General features: G+C 42.7%; 2 protein-coding genes across 3 annotated transcripts in view; one reads left to right on the top strand and one right to left on the bottom strand.

Annotated features, from left to right (window-relative positions):
* enah (ENAH actin regulator) overlaps positions 1–19,772 on the bottom strand; it is a 165,789-nt gene that overhangs the window by 33,847 nt on the left and 112,170 nt on the right.
* On the top strand, positions 5,436–15,769 carry LOC140267363 (uncharacterized). Of its 2 annotated transcripts, XM_072362618.1 has the most exons (5): positions 5,436–9,909; positions 9,991–10,041; positions 10,120–10,536; positions 10,894–10,986; positions 11,132–15,769. In XM_072362618.1, the coding sequence occupies exon 5, from the start codon at positions 13,526–13,528 to the stop codon at positions 14,900–14,902; it is 1,377 nt and encodes a 458-aa protein (XP_072218719.1). In that variant the 5' UTR covers positions 5,436–9,909; positions 9,991–10,041; positions 10,120–10,536; positions 10,894–10,986; positions 11,132–13,525; the 3' UTR covers positions 14,903–15,769. The 2 variants fall into 2 exon arrangements, with proteins under 2 accessions (XP_072218719.1, XP_072218720.1); XM_072362619.1 differs by lacking the exon at positions 5,436–9,909 and having other exon boundaries at positions 9,919–10,536.

Raw genomic sequence — 19,772 nt, forward strand, 5'->3', positions numbered from 1 at the left:
GCCATGTATACCGGCCTTGTGACAGACTAATCTTACAGCCTGACAAAATATGAGTTTTATGTTCTGGGGAGTTGGCAATGCATCTTATGTCGCCCCTATCAAAAATCTAATACTCCTTTCCTCCATACTCCACAGCTTTTTCCAACAATGCTTTTTCTTCTCTACACCTTCCCAATTCAACCACTGTCCCTGCTTAGCCTGAGCCACTGCCTTTGTACCCCTTAACATTTCCTCCTGTCTACGAACCTGCTCAACAACTAGCTTTCTTTTCTCCTTTGGACCTGCTCTACTCCACATTGGTTTGCCTGGGCCAAGCCCCAAGCCTCCCCGGCCTATTTGAACATTACCCACAATCTCTGTATGTCTAAGAGTTGCTTCTGCCTCCTGAGCTGCCATTCTTGGATTCCATTTCCTCCCCTTGGTTCGTTTTGGAACCACTTTACTAACTACCACATCTTTACTTCTAGCTAACAGGAGCTCTGTCCTAACTTTGGTACATTTAAACTCCTCTACTACACTAGATACAGGGAGCTGGAGTATGCCTTTCCCATACAGTACTTAAGCATCTAGGAACACCTAGCCACTTCCTAACATAAAAGGAAACTAATCTTTCAATTTTTTTTCTGCCACAGATAATGGAATCTCATATACAGACAGTGGCCACATCAACCTAGGAAACAATCCAAACTGCAGACACCACAGCTTCAACTTTCCTGGAAGTTCTCATTTATCTATTCTATCCAGTCCCTCAGCAACATCTTTCCGAAACTGCCCTGCCTGCTCTCCATCATTGAAGTCTGCCTGGTCCCACCTGCCTAAACTCTTTACTGCCTTTTCCCAAATTATTGGAATTTTTTTTCATCTATTACAAATTTCTATCACTTAATTTCCCTCTACTTATTGAGATACTTCTGGACTTAGTAGGTATGATTTTCATAACAGTCCATTTTAGATTTTTATTAAGTCTCTCAAGTATTCTCTTCATACATGGCACTGTTGTAGTCACCAACGTCATATCATCCATGTAGGCCCTAATTGGTGTAAGGCACATGCCATCCTGACGTCTCTCTCCACCTACAACCCACTTGGAAGCTCTAATAATTATCTACATCGCCGTTGTAAATGCTAATGGAGAAATCGTAAAACCTGCCATAATATCTATTTCTAGACTCCTGTTGTACTTAGGCACAGTCTAATATCCTGAAAATATGCTCTTTCTAAGTTAACAACTACTACAAGCTCCAAATAAGGCTATTTGGCACTGAACCAAATGCATTTGCTAGATCCAAAAACATAACATGCAAGTCTTTTTTTCTCAATCTTGGCTGTCTGAATCTGATGCCAAATCAAGCTAGTGCTATAACAAACTTGAACGGGCCCCTGTAAAATGCAGTTCTTACATATTTTTTCTTCTTTCTCTCTTTCTTAAGATAGTCAGCCCTTTTGAGTATTGCTAGCCTGCTTCTCAATTCTTCCTGCAAAACATTAATTCCCTCCCTCTGTAGCTCTTTTCCACTGCTTTCTTAAGTTTCTTCTTTCCTTAACCAATTTCTCCATCTCCCTTTGCCGTCGACACTCAACCAAATATATTCTTTCAACCCTCTTTCTATCTTGCACCCCAAATCTTTCTACACCATAGGAGTAAAGTATATCTCCCATCTTCTAACCTACTTATTATTATTGACTGCCTCCCATTCTTTGTTGTTATTTGCCATAGGCCTCTTAACTTAGCTTTCTGCTCCATATTTCTCTCTCTAACTGGCCTCAGTATCAGCTGCATCCCTTCTTAGAACCTCGTCCTCCACCTCCGTAGCTGTGTTATTGATATCCTTCGGACTGTAGTTTTCTACCTGACACTGTACTTCATCCGACTTAATACGATTGACTTCTTAAAAAGTACTGATTGATGCGGCCACACTTCCCTTCTTTTACCACACATCTCTTTCTTCCCCGATGCATTTTAAGGCCTCTAACTGACGTTACTTTCTGCCAGCCACAAGGACAGACCTGGAGCTTATTTCCCTCTCTCTTACCACTTTTATTTTCTCCAGCTACACTCTCTTTGCTATGAGAACTATTCTGCCCAGCTTTAGCTCTATTGAATAGGTTTGTGTCCCTATCCTTCACTGACTCACATCTCCAACTCATAGTCATGTTCGTTCCAGTGTCAGTTGCCATGTAGTCTGCCTGTGAGCCATCTTCCACCCCTGCTCTCGCTGACCCTAGGGGTATTCTCCGTGCTAAAGAAAAAGTGGAAACAGTTTGGGGATGGCCCCTTCCTGTTTCAACATGACAGCGCACCAGTGCACAAAGCAAGGTTCATAAAAACATGGATGAGCGAGTTTGGTGTGGAAGAACTCGACTGCAGTTCGAGTTCAAAACGATAGAACATCTTTGGGATGAATTAGAATGGAGATTGCAAAGCCAGACCTTCTCATCCAACATTAGTGTGACCTCATAAATGTGCTTCTGGAAGAATGGTCAGAAATTCTCATTAACACCCTCCTAAACCTTGTGGAATGCTTGCCCAGAAGAGTTGAAGCTGTTATAGCTGCAAAAGATGGGCCGGTGTCATATTAAACCATATGGATTAAGAATGGGATGTCACTTCAGTTCATATGCCTGTAAAGGCAGATGAGGAAATACTTTTGGCAATATAGTGTATAGGTATTGGAATTGTTAAGAATTTAGCTATTATCGATTCGGTTCCTTTTTGATTCTCATCCAACTATATTTCGTACAAATGGCTTTGGTTGCAACAACACTTTCATTTCAAGTATGCACCAACATTTTATCTATTTTCGCCTCTGTCATTTTACTTTTCCCTGCCTCGATGACAGGGGTAGCTACAGGCATGCGGGAACTTGCGTCTGAGCCTGCCTCTGAGCTTGCCTCACTCTTACAGTCCTCGTCAACTAAATGTTAATATCAGATGGAAATTTTCATACAGTATGTCGCTAACATTAATACAATCAACAGGAACTGGAAGTTTTGAATGTAGGCGAGAGTGACAGAGAACCAGTTCTCGATTTCCATCCCTAATAAAGTATAATACTGTCCTCACTTTTAAGCTTTAGATCTCTGTTGACCTTAAATGTTACAATAACCATGTTTAAGTCTTTCAAATGACAAAAAAGATTACTCCAAGGGCCAAATTGTTTTAGAGATAATACACTGACAACATTAATTGGAGCACAGCTTGGCTTTAACCCTTTAAACACTGTATCTCTAACAAGGTCAAAGAAGTATGCTTTAAGATTCTTCAAAAGATATGTTTGGTGAGATGTTTAAGAGCAATATTTACTGAAATGGATATGTTATGCACACTCTGTAAACCTAAAACTGAAAGAATCTCTCACCTTTTATCTTGAATGTGAGGTTAATTACAAAGGATCCAATTTTTCTGTAAAACCTAAATCTATATCTCCATTAAACCCTGAAAATATTATCTGTTAACATGGAATCCCAGCAGATGGCAACCTGGAGTATTCTGTATGCTTGTTTTTGCAAAATATTTATATCTACAAACAGAAATTTCCTAGTTCCCTTACCAATAACAACTTTTTTTTTTGAGTGGAACACATCCAGCCCAGCCACATCACTAATATGGATGAGGTGCCGCTCACTTTTGACATCCCGGTGAGTCACACTGTGGAGAAGACGGGGACCAGCACAGTAGCGATACGCACAACGGGGTACGAGAAGTCTTCTTTTAATGTTGTGCTAGGCTGCCATGCTAATGGACAGAAACTGAGAAAGACTTTGCCTAAAGAGAAGTTTCCAGCTGGAGTTATCATTAAGGCAAATGAAAAGGGCTGGATGGATGAGGAAATGATGAAAGAGTGGCTGCGGGAGGTGTATGTAAGAAGACCAGGTGGTTTTTCCACGCATCGCCATCGCTGTTGATCTGTGACTCTATGCGTGCCCATCTCACAGCCGATGTTACACAAGTTAAGCAAACGAACTCTGAGCTTACTATCATTCCGGGAGGCCTGACAAAGGAACTCCAACTGCTGGACATCGGTGTGAATCGGCCGTTCAAAGTCAGACTGCGAGCAGCGTGGGAGCAATGGATGACTGATGGAGACCATAGTTTCACTACGCCACAGCTTGTGAGTGGATTGTAGATGCTTGGGCTAACGTGTCTGCTAGCACTGTTGATCGAGCTTTCGCAAAAGCCGGCATCATTTCCGAGGAGCCACACGGCTTTTACAGTGAAGACAGTGAACCTGGCATGTTTGATGGAGATTTAGCACAGCTGTTCAATGCAGAAACAGAAGATGAAGACTTCGATGGGTTTGAGTTATGACGCACACTTGCTTGTTCAACCGTGTGTTTTAAATAAAGCACAAACAAACTCAGTTTTGCTCCCGATCTATTTTTAAATACAAAAACTTGTATGCTTGTGTGGATTGTATATAAAACTCGCGCCCTATAATTAGGTGCGCCTTATGTGTGTTAAAAACACAGTAACGGCACACATAACTGAGACTGCGCCTACGGTGCGCCGTATGGTCGTGAAAATACGATATTCTTTTGTGCAAGGCAACATCAGACTTGACTTAAACATTTCTTTCCTATTTTTTTAAAAACAAATAAACAGATATAAATATACTGAATTACTTATTTATTTAATAATTGTGCAAACAATCTTAACCATAACAATATAACAAGTGTAACTGGTTAAGTCAGTGCAATTAGGGATTCAAAATTTCCAATGTAAAACAAAATATTTAATAATAAAAGAGCTGAAATTGAGAAAAAAAAACAATAGCTTCACTAGCTTGGTTGGTAGACTTTCAAAATAAATAGCAATCAACTCTTCATATAGTTTAGTGAAAATGGGACTTAAACATCCATTACAAAAGCATCTGAACAAAACAATAGCTTATCTAGCTTGGTAAAAACTAAAAAAACTAAAATAAATCAGAGGTAGTCCCAACATAATTTTTTCACGACTAGAAGGGGCAGAAGGCCCTTGCATGAATGCCAATGCTGGACAGGACAAGGGGGAAATTTAAAAAATGGGCGATATGGATCAGCCCATTGTAACCAACACCCAATCTCGAATTTTCTTTGATAACGGTACAGATATCTGATCCAAATATCGGATCGGTGCATCCCTAATACTGAGTTCATGTTGTTCTGCTGCTTTGTCTTCACACCCATGTTGTGGCTCAGTTTTATTTTTGTTCTCACTGGAATTTAGACGACAAAACTTTACAGTGATTAGTCTCAATAATCCCCATTTACGTCTGGGAATGACTATCCTTGCTTTCACCAGCTAAGAGTTGGTACCAGTTTTCCGGTGCTGTAACCAGAGCTTTGGCTGTTAAAAGAGATGGAACTGGTTCTAAGTTAGGTTCTCGCTGCAAAACAGCACTGGAACTTTGCTGGAGAAAAAAGGTATGAATGTACTGAGCTGAGCAGTCATTGTAATGCATTGTAATGCAATCGTAATCCAATCAAATTCAATAAAATCTAAATTTGTCCAATTCAGACAATTTGAATTAGAACAACAGATTGCATTGGATCTTTTCTTCGATTTAAGGCTCCAGCCTGAGCGACAATGTAAAAGAAAAACTCTCTTTTAATAAGAAGAAAAATCAAGCAGAAAGGGACTCAAGAAAACCGACCGTCTGCCTTGATGGATAATTCCAATACCTATTCCCTGTTGGATTCACTGTAGTTTGCATACCGGGCTGGTGGAAGATTTTCATTCTGGACACAATCCACAAAAGCATCTGGAAACCAGTAACACCACAGCAAGATTACCGTCAGCACATTTCTCCTCAACATTCAGTACCATGCAGCCAAACATTCTAGCTGTGAAACTCTTTCTTAGTATAAAAAATCAAACTGAACTGAATGTGAATGAAACTACGGAGATGGCACTGACCTTTTCCAGTAAACTTAACCATTGCCTCATGCTGTTACCGTTGTGGAGGAGCGGACCCAAGAGCAGGTCTAAATAGAGAATGAGGTAAAAGCTGGCAGATGGTCTGAGGCTTTAATAAATGCTCACAAAGAAAAACTGAGACAAAACAAATGGAGGCAAAAACATGGGCAATCATTCAGCCAATGTGACGAGCAGTGACATAAAATGAAGTAATGTAAAATGATCCGACAAGGAACAACTTAAAACCAGTAGTAAAAACACTGGGGAAGAACATTACAAAAGAAACAGCAGGTGAGACAATCAGCCAGGTGTGACACGGGAAGTAAATACAAAAAAATAGCGATTAAATACTACAAAATACTACAAAACAAAACAAGAAGCAGGGTATAAAATGCAAAAGTAAACCAAGAAACCGAAAACAATGCCAAACACAAGAAAAATCAGACCATGACAGATGTAGGCCTTACCTTCTTCCAAGGGAAGCCAGTGAAAATTGCATCAATATCTTGGAACAATCTCTGATAATCTGTACATTTTCATCCAACAAGAGGAGATTCTGAAATGTCAGCAGCAACAGTATCTGCTTAGGAAGCTGATCATTTGGGATCAGCAAGGATATTCTACTACAGCCTTCCCCTTCATCTGATGGCTTCAATCTATTGGTTTGCAGAACAAGACCTGGCAAGTGTACACTGATAAAAGTCTGCTCCAAAATCTTTAGAGACCCTGTCCACCTAATGTGACTGGGAAAAATTATGCATGACTTTAAAATAGAAGGTTTCACACAACCAAACGCCACTGCAAACTTAATAACCTCTCTAAAGCCCACTTTACTCTGTGACACGCCCTTGTCTGTGGGGTTGTGGAATTGCCAATCAGCGATAAACAAAGCAGATTTCATAATGGCTTATGCCAACCACCTGTCTCTTGACATCCTGGCTCTCACTGAGACCTGGATTAAGCCTGAAAACAAAGCTACCCTGGCTGCACTTTCAACCAACCACACCTCTCGTACATCTGGAAGAGGTGGTGGAATGGGCCTGCTCATTTCCAACAAATGGAAATACAACCAACTGCTACCGAATGCTAAATACAATACCTTTGAATACCATGCCAACTGCACCGGTCAAAATCTATATGGTTGTCATATATCGCCCACCAGGACAACTCAGCGACTTTCTAGATGAACTAGACACCTTGCGCTCTTCTATCCCCGAGCATGACTGTCCCATAATGATCCTTGGTGACATGAATAACCACCTTGACAGTCTTAAATCTTCAGATTTTCTGTTACTAATGCACTCGTTTGAGCTACAACTGCTTTGCAGTCCTCCAACTCATAAAGCTGGCAAAGTGATAAATCTCATTTTCACAAGAAACTGTGCCACAGAGGCCCTGTCTGTCACACCTCTGCACTTTTCTGACCCCTGTTTCATTCACTTCAGAGTGAGTGTCCAGTGTCTGCAACCTGTAGCCCACCCACTTCTCCTCCGTTGCCTCAGCTCTTCCGACCTCCAACACATTCTCCTCCCTTGATGTTAATGATGCCACGGAGTCCCTTTGCTCTACACTGAGCTCATCTCTGGATAGCCTGTGTCCAATATCCACCAAACCCACTCGATCCTCCCAGTCTCACCCCTGGCTTAGTAGCCACCTGCTACCAATCTGACAGCAGACACCTTTGCCTCATTTTTCACAGACAAAGTGGCTAGCTTACAGAACCTTGTACCACAAAATCTGCATACAGAAGTCCTACTGGATCATTTTCCTCATCAACCTTCTCGCTCAGAGCAGTGTGTCTAAACTTCTCACATGTAGCCGTACTACTACATGCCCGCTGGACCCCGTTCCCACTAATCTTTTCCAATCCATTGCTCCTACTGTAACTGCAGCAGTCACGCATGTGATTAATGCTTCACTGACATCGGGCACATTTCCTACCACATTCAAGCAAGCTCAGGTTACACAGCTGTTCAAAAAACCTTCCCTCTCTCCAACTCATGTGGAGAACTATTGGCCGGTCTTTCTCCCATTTCTGTCTAAAACTATTGAAAGAGCGATCTTTAAGCAGGTCACTCTCACATAACAACGTCCTTGATCCAAACCAATCTGGGTTTAAAAGTGGACACTCCACTGAAATGGCTCCGTTGGCTGTGACAGAAGCCTTAAAAGAAGCAACAGCTAAGTCCTCTGTACTTATCCTGCTTGACTTACATTTGACCTTTTCCTTTTGTCCATACTTTCGAGCATGGGCATCACAGGGAGAGTACCCTCCTGGTTTGAATCACACCTCACTTGTCGGTTATTCAAAGTATCCTGGCTTGGTCACACTTCAGAGAGAAAAAAGGATCCCTTCGATCAAACTCTTTTTGACAGGTGACCCTTGACCTCTTATCGATCAATCAAATTAATATGACAGGTGACCTTTGTTTGACATCCGTTTGCTGACATCTGGGGATATGACTTTTGACCTCTTATCGATCGATCAAGCTATTTTGACGTGTGACCTTTGTTTGACATAGATCAGCCATCTGTTGAGGAGGCCTTTGACATCTAAGGAAGGGGGAGTTTATGGCTAGGGTTAAGAATGATTACAGCTAAGGTCAGGAGGTTGTGAGAAATATATTAGTTGAATGTTTAAATAAGAGAAAGGGTTAGGGTTAATAGAAAAGGTTAAGTTGTAGAAGCGGTCAACATTTTAACAGCTTCAAAGACCGGTCCCTGACAGGTAAAGATGAGAAAATAATTAGATGTGTGGGGGGTCGCAAGAATGCAGCACTGCAAGGATTTGGGTGTGGGTGGGGGGTAACAGACATTTGGCTCTCTCTGACCGATCAACTCATACCATGAGACTGAACGTGTGAGGGGGGTCACAAGAATGCACCATACTGTGACACTGAACGGAGGATGGGGTGTTTATAGCAAATAGAGGTAGGTTTAAATTACACAAAAAGGTTTCCCTCTTAGTTTGCACACATGGTGCATATGGTATCAAGGGTTGATCTACAGAGAATTCACTAATAGACCAGGTTGCCCATAAAGTTTACATCTGGTTCTCTCTGACTGATCAACTCATACCATGAGACTCAACTGCAGGGGGTCGAAAGAATGCATCATACTGTGGCACTGAACAGTAGGAACAAATGGCCAGGGGTCATAAGAATGCAAAGTACAGTGTGGGAAACAGACAACATTTTAAGTCTCGTATGAGTATGGCTCAGGGTGCCGGAAAGTCCTCCTTTTGCCAGGTGTTGCCAGCACTACAAGGATTTGGGTGGGGTGGGGGAGGTAACAGACATCTGGCTCTCTCTGGCTCATACCATGAGGGTGAGGGGGGTCACAAGAATGCACCATACTGTGGCACTGAACGGAGGATGGGGTGTTTATAGCAAATAGAGGTAGGTTTAAATTACACACAGAAGAATAAAAAATAAAAAATAAAAATAAAAAAGGTTACCCTCTTAGTTTGCACTCATGATGCATCTTGGCTATCATGTATTGTTACCTGACTGGCCATTTGTTCTTTCCGTTCAGTGTCACAAGAATGCATCATACTGTGGCACTGAACAGTAGGAACAAATGGCCAGGGGTCATAAGAATGCAAAGTACAGTGTGGGAAAGAATAAAGTGTTGCTGTCTCAGTCCACAAGTAAACAGAATCAATACATCTGTTACTAACCGTAGGATGGATGTAGACTAAGTGTGAAGAGCAAATGGGTTGAAAATAGCACTTCAAGAAATTTTTAAAACACTCCCTTATTTCTATGGAGGGGGATGTAAGACTATATAAAATGGTTCAGGCATTTACGTCGGGGACTCAACCGAGGCAGGACAGGAATCATGGACTCTGGTACGCAAAAGTCTCCTTAAAACTTTAAATCTTTAAATCTCTTAGGTCAGTACTTGTAATAGTAAAAACAAACAAACAACTTTTTTAGGACGGAGAACAAGAGCTGACATCCATACACAACCACCCGGCGGTTCTTTGGCCTTCTTTGGAGTATTCAGTAGTGAGTAAAAAGATCTGATGATGAACATATGAATGCGTGTATAATTATATTACCACATCATGACAGAGTGTTAATTTCCAGAGTTGGACGCGGAGGATCTGGATGACTTCATATTGACGCAAGCCGATTATGGTAATGTTTCTTTAACTTTAATAACCTTTAACAAGTGAAATGTTTCAATGAAATAACATCAGATGTAACTGTTTACAGATTTATTAAACAGTGTGGAGCAAGGGCTTCCCCGAAAGAAGAACCCAGCCGTGTTTGAGGGAGATTTGACTTCCATCGCACCGAGCGGGGGAAACGGACTTTCCCTGAATAAATCTCGGCTACGACGAAGACTGCTCCCTGTTCGGGACAATCAGTTTTCAACAGAGTGTCCGAGTGTTACTACAGAGGACGGGCAGTTGGAATCATCGATGTTACACACACCACCGAGCATACGTTTCTCCCCTCGAATAATACCGCGGCCCGAGTCGCCGGTGAGCAGCTTCAACACAGAGACGGTTGCGGGCGAGGGGACACAGGCTGTCAGTTTACTAGGCTGCATATTGGCGCAGCTATTAGAGGTGCTGGGCCTTGTTTGCGGAGAGGAAGGACCCCTCGCTAAACAGCCTGATCTGCGGGGTAAGTTTAAAAAAAAAACCTCATCATTCTTTGTTTTTGTTTTCTCACGTGTGCACGTAAGCGTCATACGTCATCAACACGGATGTGACGCATAGGGAGAGAGTGAGGGGGGTGGGAGGGGGGTAGTGGTTAAAAGAGCGCAGTCTTTTCAGTAGAACTCATGTGAACTGCAATGTGTAACCCTCTGTAAAATACGCCAGTTGATATATTATTACTGTTCTGTTCACTTTTCCGTGCTGCTTTCAACAGGAGCATTACATGGTAAAATCTATGCAAATTTCACATAGTGTATACTTAAGCAAGGTTTTTTATTTATTTATCTATTTTTATGCTATTAACTGTGTTTCAATTTGACAGTTCCTGTGACAGTTCCTGTGAGGTCCGTGGTAAAGAATCAACGGAGCATTAGAGTGCGCTCAAGGCTCTTGCTTGTCCAAGGGTTAATCAGAGGTGCAGTTTCTTTCTCTACTTTTTTTTTAAAAATTTATTATTATTATTATTAATATTTATCTATTTATTTATTTTTTAAACATTCACAATCACGGAACCAGGTATATTTAAAATACTTTTATGGTTATTTCTCCTTCATCCACAGAGGCCGACCTGTCAGTAGAACGGATAAGTCCTACAATCCGGCCAGACCCTCGTCTGTGGAGGAAAAGAAATGCCACCATCCGACGTAAAAAATCAAGAGCTCGGGCATTTATGAGAAGTAGCATGATTCTTATACAGAAAATTAACCGTGACTTGAAGGTGATTTCAAAGTAAATTAAATGTGTATATATATATATATATAAGTAAATATCTTATCCCCTCTTAGCCATTCTCAATTCTGTGTAAAGATGGATAATCAAGCAGGCAGAGCTGAAATGCCGGCTGAAATATCCGAGGCTGTGGAAAATTTGGAAAACATTCCCATACTGGTTCACTTTACACCGCTGGAGTATGCGCTCTTTAATGTCGATTATCAGTCATCTCCTACGAATATTGAAGAAGATGAAAATTATGAAATTGGCGTGTTACACGAATTAGAATCATCAATCCTGAATTTAAACAGGCCTCCGCCACCCGCCCTGAGTTTGCAAAATGAGTCACCGAATATTGTCTCACCAAATCCAGCTCCTTGTGTCACATCACTAGATACAGCCTCAGCGAATAGTGCTTCTCAACCTTCAGCATCAGATACTGTCTCACCAAATCTTATTTCTTTACCTTCTCCAGCTGCAGCAGAACAAACTCGACAGCATGGTAGGGGCTTGAATCAGGAGAATGTAGCCGTCCCTGAACAGAATCAGAGAGATACACCTCCACCGATTGGGGGCTTGAATCAGGAGAATATAGCCGTCCCTGAACAGAATCAGAGAGATACACCTCCACCGATTGAGCGTGAACGTTTCAATTGTCTTGAAATAAGACATCCCGTCACAATACCATAATGCCCAACATCGCTGAGTTCACTTCAGCTGTTATGAACAATCTTATTGAAGTGGCAGAAACAGCGCGATCACTCGCCAGATGTAATGATGTCGTCCAGCTAGAATTAGTAGGTGAGAGTATTTCTCAACACATTACCGTTTCTGTCACAGACGAGTCTGGTGTAATCCTGAAAGCCTTTCTGGACTTTTTAGACGAGTTAACTCAATCGAACGCAGAGATTGCCTCTGATACTAACCTGGAGTTAGTCCTCCAGGTAGTAAGAAACCCTACAGGGGGCGCCAAACGGAAGGCTTCAAAAACCTTAGAATGCGAATTAATCCATAAGAAAAAATGTCACTTGTACATTACAGATAATTGTGACAATCAGCTCTGCTTCGCCATCAGTCTCGCGCACGTCTCCGGCTCTAAATTTACCGATAGTCAGGCTTTGGCCCAGGCGAGAGAGTGGCAGTGTCTGGCAGGGCTGACTGATCAGACGCCTGTATCTTTCAGTGATGTTGGAAAATTTGAAAAAATCCTAAACAGAAAAATTGTGGTGTTTCACAGAACCAAGGGTGATCGAGCTCTGTGTAAATTTGAGACTGATTTCAGAGATTGATCAAGCCCTCTCTTTCTGTTATTACTCCAAAACCATTACTATGGAATAAAAAACCTCAAAGGATTTATAGGGTCGAGGTACATTTGCGAGCACTGCTACACAAGTTACAATGAGCCACACTCACACTACTGTCCTGGTTACTGTCCTGTGTGTTGCGACTCGTCATGTACAAATCAAGAGCTGAGTCCTGTATTTTGTGGCGATTGCAACAGAAGCTGTCGTAACTCGTCGTGCTTCAACAGACACAAAGAACCTCGTGAGAGACCCCGAGCCAGAATGCAAGTGAGTGATTGTGATCTGATTAAAAGGTGTCCGACGTGTAAGAAATTTTATCGCGTTGCGATGACTAAGGTAAAAAAAACCCACGTGTGTGAAGGTTTAAAATCTACAATCTGTGGTGAGAAACTGACCCCCGGTTCTACAGCAACTCTCAGTGGACACCAGTGCTACATTCAGCCTAGCAGCGCCGACGAACTGCTTGACGAAAAACTGATCTTTTATGATTTTGAATCCTTAGTCGGTCAGAACGATGTGCATGTCCCCTTTCTGGTCTATGCAAAAACGCTGAAAGGTGTCGAGTGGTCTGCCTACGGATTGGATTGTGTCAGGAAATTCCTCTTCCATTTCAGGAGACCACGCTACCGTGGATACACGTTTATTGCTCACAACGGACGAGGATATGATAGCTATCTTATCCTTAACGTCATGGTGCAACTAGGTATGAAGCCCTCTCTCATCACACAGGGGAGTAGAATTCTCTGTTTTACAGACTGTGATTATGGTTTGAGATTCATCGATAGTCTGTCATTCCTGGCTATGAAACTGAGTATGATGCCGAAAGCATTAGGTTTCAGTGATCATACCAAAGGTTTCTTTCCCCACAGATTCTCTTCAGAACAGAATTTGAAATATGTGGGGCCTTTTCCTTAACCGAGTTACTACTCTGTAGAACTCATGAGCCCCAGTGAGCAGGGAGAGTTCTACAGATGGTACGGTGGAGTGTGTAAAGGCACCTTGAACTTTCGTGAACAGAGCATGCTTTACTGCAAAAATTGTGTAGACATACTCTTCAAGGGGTGTGTCAAATTCCGCGAGCAATTCTTTAACGAGACGCGCGTGGACCCCCTGAAATGCATCACGATCGCGTCGGCCTGTATGAAGGTTTTTACCGCCAACTTTCTGCAGCCTAAAACCCTGGCTATAACTTCACCCGTTGATTACAGTCAGCAGAGTAAGACCTTCTCAAACGCATCCATCCAGTGGTTGGAGTGGTTAGCGTTTAGCAGAGGGATTGAGATTAGCCACGCGTTAAACACAGGGGAAAAGGGAATGGGTCCTTATCACGTAGATGGGTATGCGGAAATTGACAGTGTGAGGGTAGCGTTTGAGTTTTACGGTTGTTTCTTTCACGGCTGCCCCGTCTGCCATCTGCCTCAGGACGCATGTCCGCTGAGGAAGGCGCCATTTGAACAGTTCTATGCAGAGACCCGTGAGAGAGAGAGAGTGCTTCAGTCAGTGTATGGTCTTCGTCTGCATATCATGTGGGAGCACGAGTGGACTGAGATGAAAAAGTCCCATCCGGAGGTGATTGAATTTCTCAAGAGCTTTAACGCCCCTGAACCTCTCTCTCCCAGACAAGCACTGTACGGTGGTCGGACCTGCGCACTCAGGTTGAGGTACAGTGCGGGGGTAGATGAAACTGTGCACTACGCTGACTTTACATCTCTGTACCCCTATGTAAATTGCAGCTTTCCATACCCTCTCGGCCATCCCAGAGTTATTTGCAAAGATTTTGATGACCCTGACAGCTACTTTGGTTTCATAAGAGCTGTTGTTTATCCTCTGTTTTTCCCAGTTTTACCTTACAAGTCATCTCACGGAAAACTTGTATTCACTCTCTGTCGCACCTGTGCTGAAATGAATAACCAGGCAGGTGCATGCAACCACAGCGATGAGGAGAGAGCACTAACAGGTGTGTGGGTGAATGTGGAGTTTAGCAAGGCGTTAAAGCTTGGTTATCGTCTTGCTAAAATCACTGAGGTGTGGCACTTTGACAGGACCAGTAGCTCAATCTTTGTAGACTACATACACACATTTCTTAAGGGTAAACAAGAGACTTCAGGATATCCCGCAGATGCACTTGATGAGGAGAGTAAGTTGAGGTACGTCAGAGATTACAAACTCCATCAAGGTATTCAGCTGGATACCAGCAAAATAGAGGTGAACCCTGCTAAAAGACAGGTGGCTAAACTGTGTCTGAACAGTTTCTGGGGGAAATTTGCGCAGAGGAACGACCTCCATCAGACCGCCATCGTCACAGACCCGAATTAATTTTTTTATTTCATGTTCTCGGGTAAATACAAGATAGCCTACTTCCACTTTCTAAACCGTGACATGTGCATGGTGCAGTGGACTTACAACAAACGGTGCATCGCTCCTCCCAACAATGTAAACAATGTATTCATCGCAGCATTTACCACCGCATATGCACGTTTAAAGCTGTACAGCTGTCTGGAAGTAATGCAGGACAAAATTCTCTACATAGACACAGACAGTCTGATCTATGTGGTGAAAAAAGGTGAGACTCCTCTGAAACTGGGAAACTATCTGGGGGATTTGACCGATGAGCTGGGGGGTGACACAATTCAGGAATTTGTTGCAGCAGGACCCAAGAGTTACGCCTACCAGACCAGAAATCAGAAAAAAGTATCGATGCGCGTTAAAGGAATCACTCAGACGCATGAATACAGCGAGAAGGTCAACTTTGACAGCGTCAAAGAGTTAGTGGAGGGATACTTGGCTGGCTCCAGAGAAACGGTGATCGAGACCCCTCAGCGTACCATCAGAAGAGATAAAAAGGGGTTTCTGTTAAAAAATGTGACATTCCTGAAAAGGTTCCGGGTGGTGTATGACAAGAGACGCCTTTTTCCTGACGGTACAACTCTGCCTTTCGGTTATTAAGGTATTAAGGTGATTAAGAGGGGAAAAAAAAAAAAAAGTCGCAATTTTCTGATATGAAGGAGATTGATTTTGACCCCAGACTAAAGACTCCATGTCTGATTGTGGGGCCCAGTGGATGTGGGAAATCGTTTTTTGTTAAAAGTGTTTTAAAAAAGTGTAACCATGTGATGGATGATGTACCTGATAATATTGTTTGGATTTATACCTCTTTTCAACCATTGTACGCTGAACTGCAGCGGCTGAATAAAAACATCAAATTTGTGGAAGGATTGCCTCATTCTTTTGAAGATGAAAATCTGTTCCCTCCTGATCGTAAGCACTTGGTTATTCTGGACGACGTTATTTTTCAGGCTTCAGACCATCCTGAAGTGGTAAAAAAATTCACACAGTACAGACATCACAGAAATATGAGTGTCATGATGTTGACACAAAATGTATTTCATCAAGGGAAATACAGTCGCACCATCAGCCTGAACAGTAACTACCTCGTCCTGTTTAAGAATCCCAGAGACAGATTGCAGGTGAATATACTAGCCCATCAAATCTTCCCCTCAGAGAAAGCTATCTTCCTGGAGAGCTTTGAGGACGCCACCAGAGAGCCGCACAGGTATTTAATCGTCGACCTGACCCACTCATGCCCAGAACAATACAGACTGAGAACGGGTTTACTTCCTAGTCAGTGGCCAGTTGTCTATGTTCCGAAAGCATAGTAATTTATCATGTCAGCCCGTATAAAAAGGAATGCTCCGTTACTCAGAGCTCTGTACCACGCCACACCTCAGAAACGTAAGGACATTCTCGGCCATTGTTCACCCGACTTTCTTAAAGCTTTGTGTGAGATTGCTCTGAATATTTTAAAGAGTAACATTAAGCTATCCCCTCCCCAGTATCAGAGTTAGAAAAAGCAAAAGAAAGTTATCAGACTGCTGGCTGATAAGAGAACCGGTTTAAAACGTAAGCAGTTGGCTCTCAAAAGTCAAGGAGGTGGGTTTATTCTCCCCATCCTAACGGCTCTTGCACCCGTAATTGCGGATCTAGTGGCCGGAATCGTTAGAAGATAAGAACAAAAGAAGATAAGAACCATGTCGCTCAGGACGGCACAAAAGATGTTTCTCATCTCACCTCATCAGTTCAAACACTTGAGTCAGTCAGAGACTTCTATCAGACAGACGGCAGAGGATGATTTGGATAATAAAATGAGAGCGATACTCGACGAGTCAGGAATGACCTGTTATGAAAATATTAAGAAATACGACGCCCTGCTGCAAAGATACCTCACCCTAATCAAGCCAATACCTGAATCAGATTCCCGTGAGACGGACCATGTTCACGAGCCCGATCAGCTAGAATTGGATGCAACGGCGAGTGAGGTATTAAAAATCCTTCCAAAGCGTGATCGAAGAAATGGTGAATACATCTTGAGGAAATTATCTGAGAGAAATGGCTGGACCATCAGAGGAGAATTTATTTATCAGGGGCAGGTTGTGAGAGGATCACATTTGGTTGATTTACTTAAAAACCTTCTGCTCCCTTTTAAAAGAAAAGCCCAAACCATGCAACCAACAGGCTGGACAAGTTTTCTCAATGTCTTGAATGAACTGAATATACCTTTATCCTCTGTGAATAATCCGCAAGCCCGTGAACAATACCGTCGTCTCAAAACAGAGCCGAGCGGAATGGAGAAAATACCATCTGTAAAACCGAAGAAGAAGATAACCCTCTCCCCCCACATTTTTTAAGATCTGGACATGGTGAGCGAGACAAGGCTGCAGATGAACATAGTTTGCATAAAAAGATAAAACCTCCGCGCTGGGTTACCTTTTCACCATAAATTTCTGTAAGAAATGAATGAAATGATACCGTCATTTGTTCTCAATAAAAAATTTTATTGATTCCAATTTTCAGAGTCTACAGAGTCATCACTTTCATGCATTCACAATTTGTAGCACTCTTTGAACATCTCTAAAGAATAGGCTCCGTGATGAAATGAGGTAGCACTTTGCTTTCTGATGCATTTCTGATATTTTTTCACAAAGTTAGATACCATCACATCATTTTTAAGAACATCGTCACTGTAGGAGGATAATACTTGTTGCAGAGACATTCCGCACGCCCGGTGATAGAGATAATAAACGCATTGCTGACCGCACACGGTGGACAAGGTGTTCTGAAGTTGGCGATTATGGTATGTTATCTTCAGGGATCGGTCTTTCAGAAATGACACAATGTCTGAGGGGTAGTGAGAAAAATCTGGCAGTAGCACGTAAGAGTCGAAAAAGGTGGCTTGACCGTTCTCCTCCAGAGTCAGAGCTAGCCAGTGCTCCCCAGGCATGTGAGAAGGATGTGTGTTCACAATAAAGTAAGCCGGCTTTGTAAACGTCTGTGTCAGCAAGGGGAGTTGGTCACTAGCCCACACGCCACAAAATAGGTCTCCCAGTAGATGGTGCAACAGGCTCTCCAGTTGGTGGTTATTCATGCTTACTCTTTTGATAATAGTCCACCAGCACCTGTCTTCTCGAGTTGATCTCCAAAATGGAATCGTAACATGCGTAGACAATGAGGGTTGTGGTGTGAGGTAGCGGTACTCTAAACCTCATCTCCAGTCTTAAATTCCCATTAGAAACAGGTGACAAGGCATTGCTATCCTCACCAGGATTGAGATTAAAGATAAACAGCGACTAACCGTTGTTAAATTCTTCACGTGTGATACTCAGAGGGAGATCTTTTAAATGACGACCGGTCGCTGTAAACAAATTGTAAAATTCCCAGACTGAAATGCCTTGGTTGAACTGAGGCTGGAGCGCCTTGGCGGGAACTTGTTTACCATCCTGACAAAGAGCTAGATACTCTATATCCATATGTTTAAAGTTGAAGGGTGACAAGTCCCTTCTTCCTGTGAATGCCTCGTGGTGCACCATACCTAAAACAATATATTTAGGCATCGCTCCCAAAAAGAGATTCTCCTGATTACATATCCTCGAATTTTCAGGGATGGAGTATGTTTTTACATTCACTCGTGACAGTGGGTAGAGAGCGTTTCCTCTCATTAAGGCCGATGTGTGGAAACTTTTTTGATAAAAAGAGAGGCGCCTAATATCATTAATCGGAAAGTTGAGTCTCTGGTTCCCATGAGATAGAAAGCCTCACTGGCTCTGGTTAGTTTAACTCTCATATCCACAGAGTTCAGCAGGAGCCTTTCGCAGAAAAAAAATATCCCCATGGAGGGGGCCCATTAGGTGTACTTCTCTGGAATTAGCTGTACAGAGGCGCCGGCTGTATCTTTATAATAAAGACCAGCGCTGAACTGACTCTTTAACGCGTCTTCAGAAAAGTTTAGCAGAGTCTCGATCATAGCTCTATATGGGTGGGTGGCACTAGACTGTGAAATTAATCTATCACCCAGAGTAACATCGCATTGACTGAATAGTGTATTGAGAGAATAATTGATGAGACCCACAGGTGCGTCGTTCGCCAAGTTTGTGCCGTCTGCATTGGTGATCTTCACGCGTAGATGTAACAAGGTATCGTTGAGATCCAGATACTTTTCACCATCTCCTGGTATAAAAAACTCAATCGGACCATTCTCAGTAATAGAGGCATCGTTTCCGTGTAGATCTTATCCTCGATAGAAAGCTGGGTCATAGGGACTGAAAATAAGTCCAGTTCTGGCAGGGTGCACTCAGGGGATTTGTGATGCAAAAGAGCCACGTTTTACTCTCTTTCTCTCTCTATTTATGATTCAGTGAAATATATCCCTGCTCCGTGCAGACTTCCTCCCTTTAGGCTTGATCCTTCCAACTGACTACTTTCTTTTGAGCGGCCTCACTATTTGTGACCCCCTCACACGTTCACCCGGCGGCCGCTTTCTTGGTCTTCGTGACAGAACCATAATACCTGATCCTTCTTGTCCTCCCGTCTCTGCAGGACCAGAGATCCTTCTCATGGTTTTGCCTATGACATCTGAGGCAATGTTTGTAGCTGCTGTTTTCAGATGAGGCTTAGCTATAGCAAAACCTTTTTTAACTAGGGGGGCTACGAAGCGAAATAATTTTGAAAATATAGAGCCTATTCCGCGACCGTACATTACAGGTGCTCCATAAAAACCAGGCAGGGTACCTCCGACCTGGTTCTGGTAATAGTTTACGAAGCGGTGAGGACCATCCCTCATGTTTATCTGAACCATGTTGCTTTGTTTTGTTATCCTCCTCCTGACACAGATACAGACACTGAGGTGACCACT

This window comes from Leuresthes tenuis, unplaced genomic scaffold (genome assembly GCF_036924035.1).
Source record: "Leuresthes tenuis unplaced genomic scaffold, fLeuTen1.0.hap1 SCAF_13, whole genome shotgun sequence".
Classification (NCBI taxonomy): domain Eukaryota; kingdom Metazoa; phylum Chordata; class Actinopteri; order Atheriniformes; family Atherinopsidae; genus Leuresthes; species Leuresthes tenuis.

What these genes read in the sequence shown, in the direction of transcription:
- LOC140267363 (XM_072362618.1), top strand. Translation starts at nt 13,526, where the DNA reads ATGAGCCCCAGTGAGCAGGGAGAGTTCTACAGATGGTACGGTGGAGTG.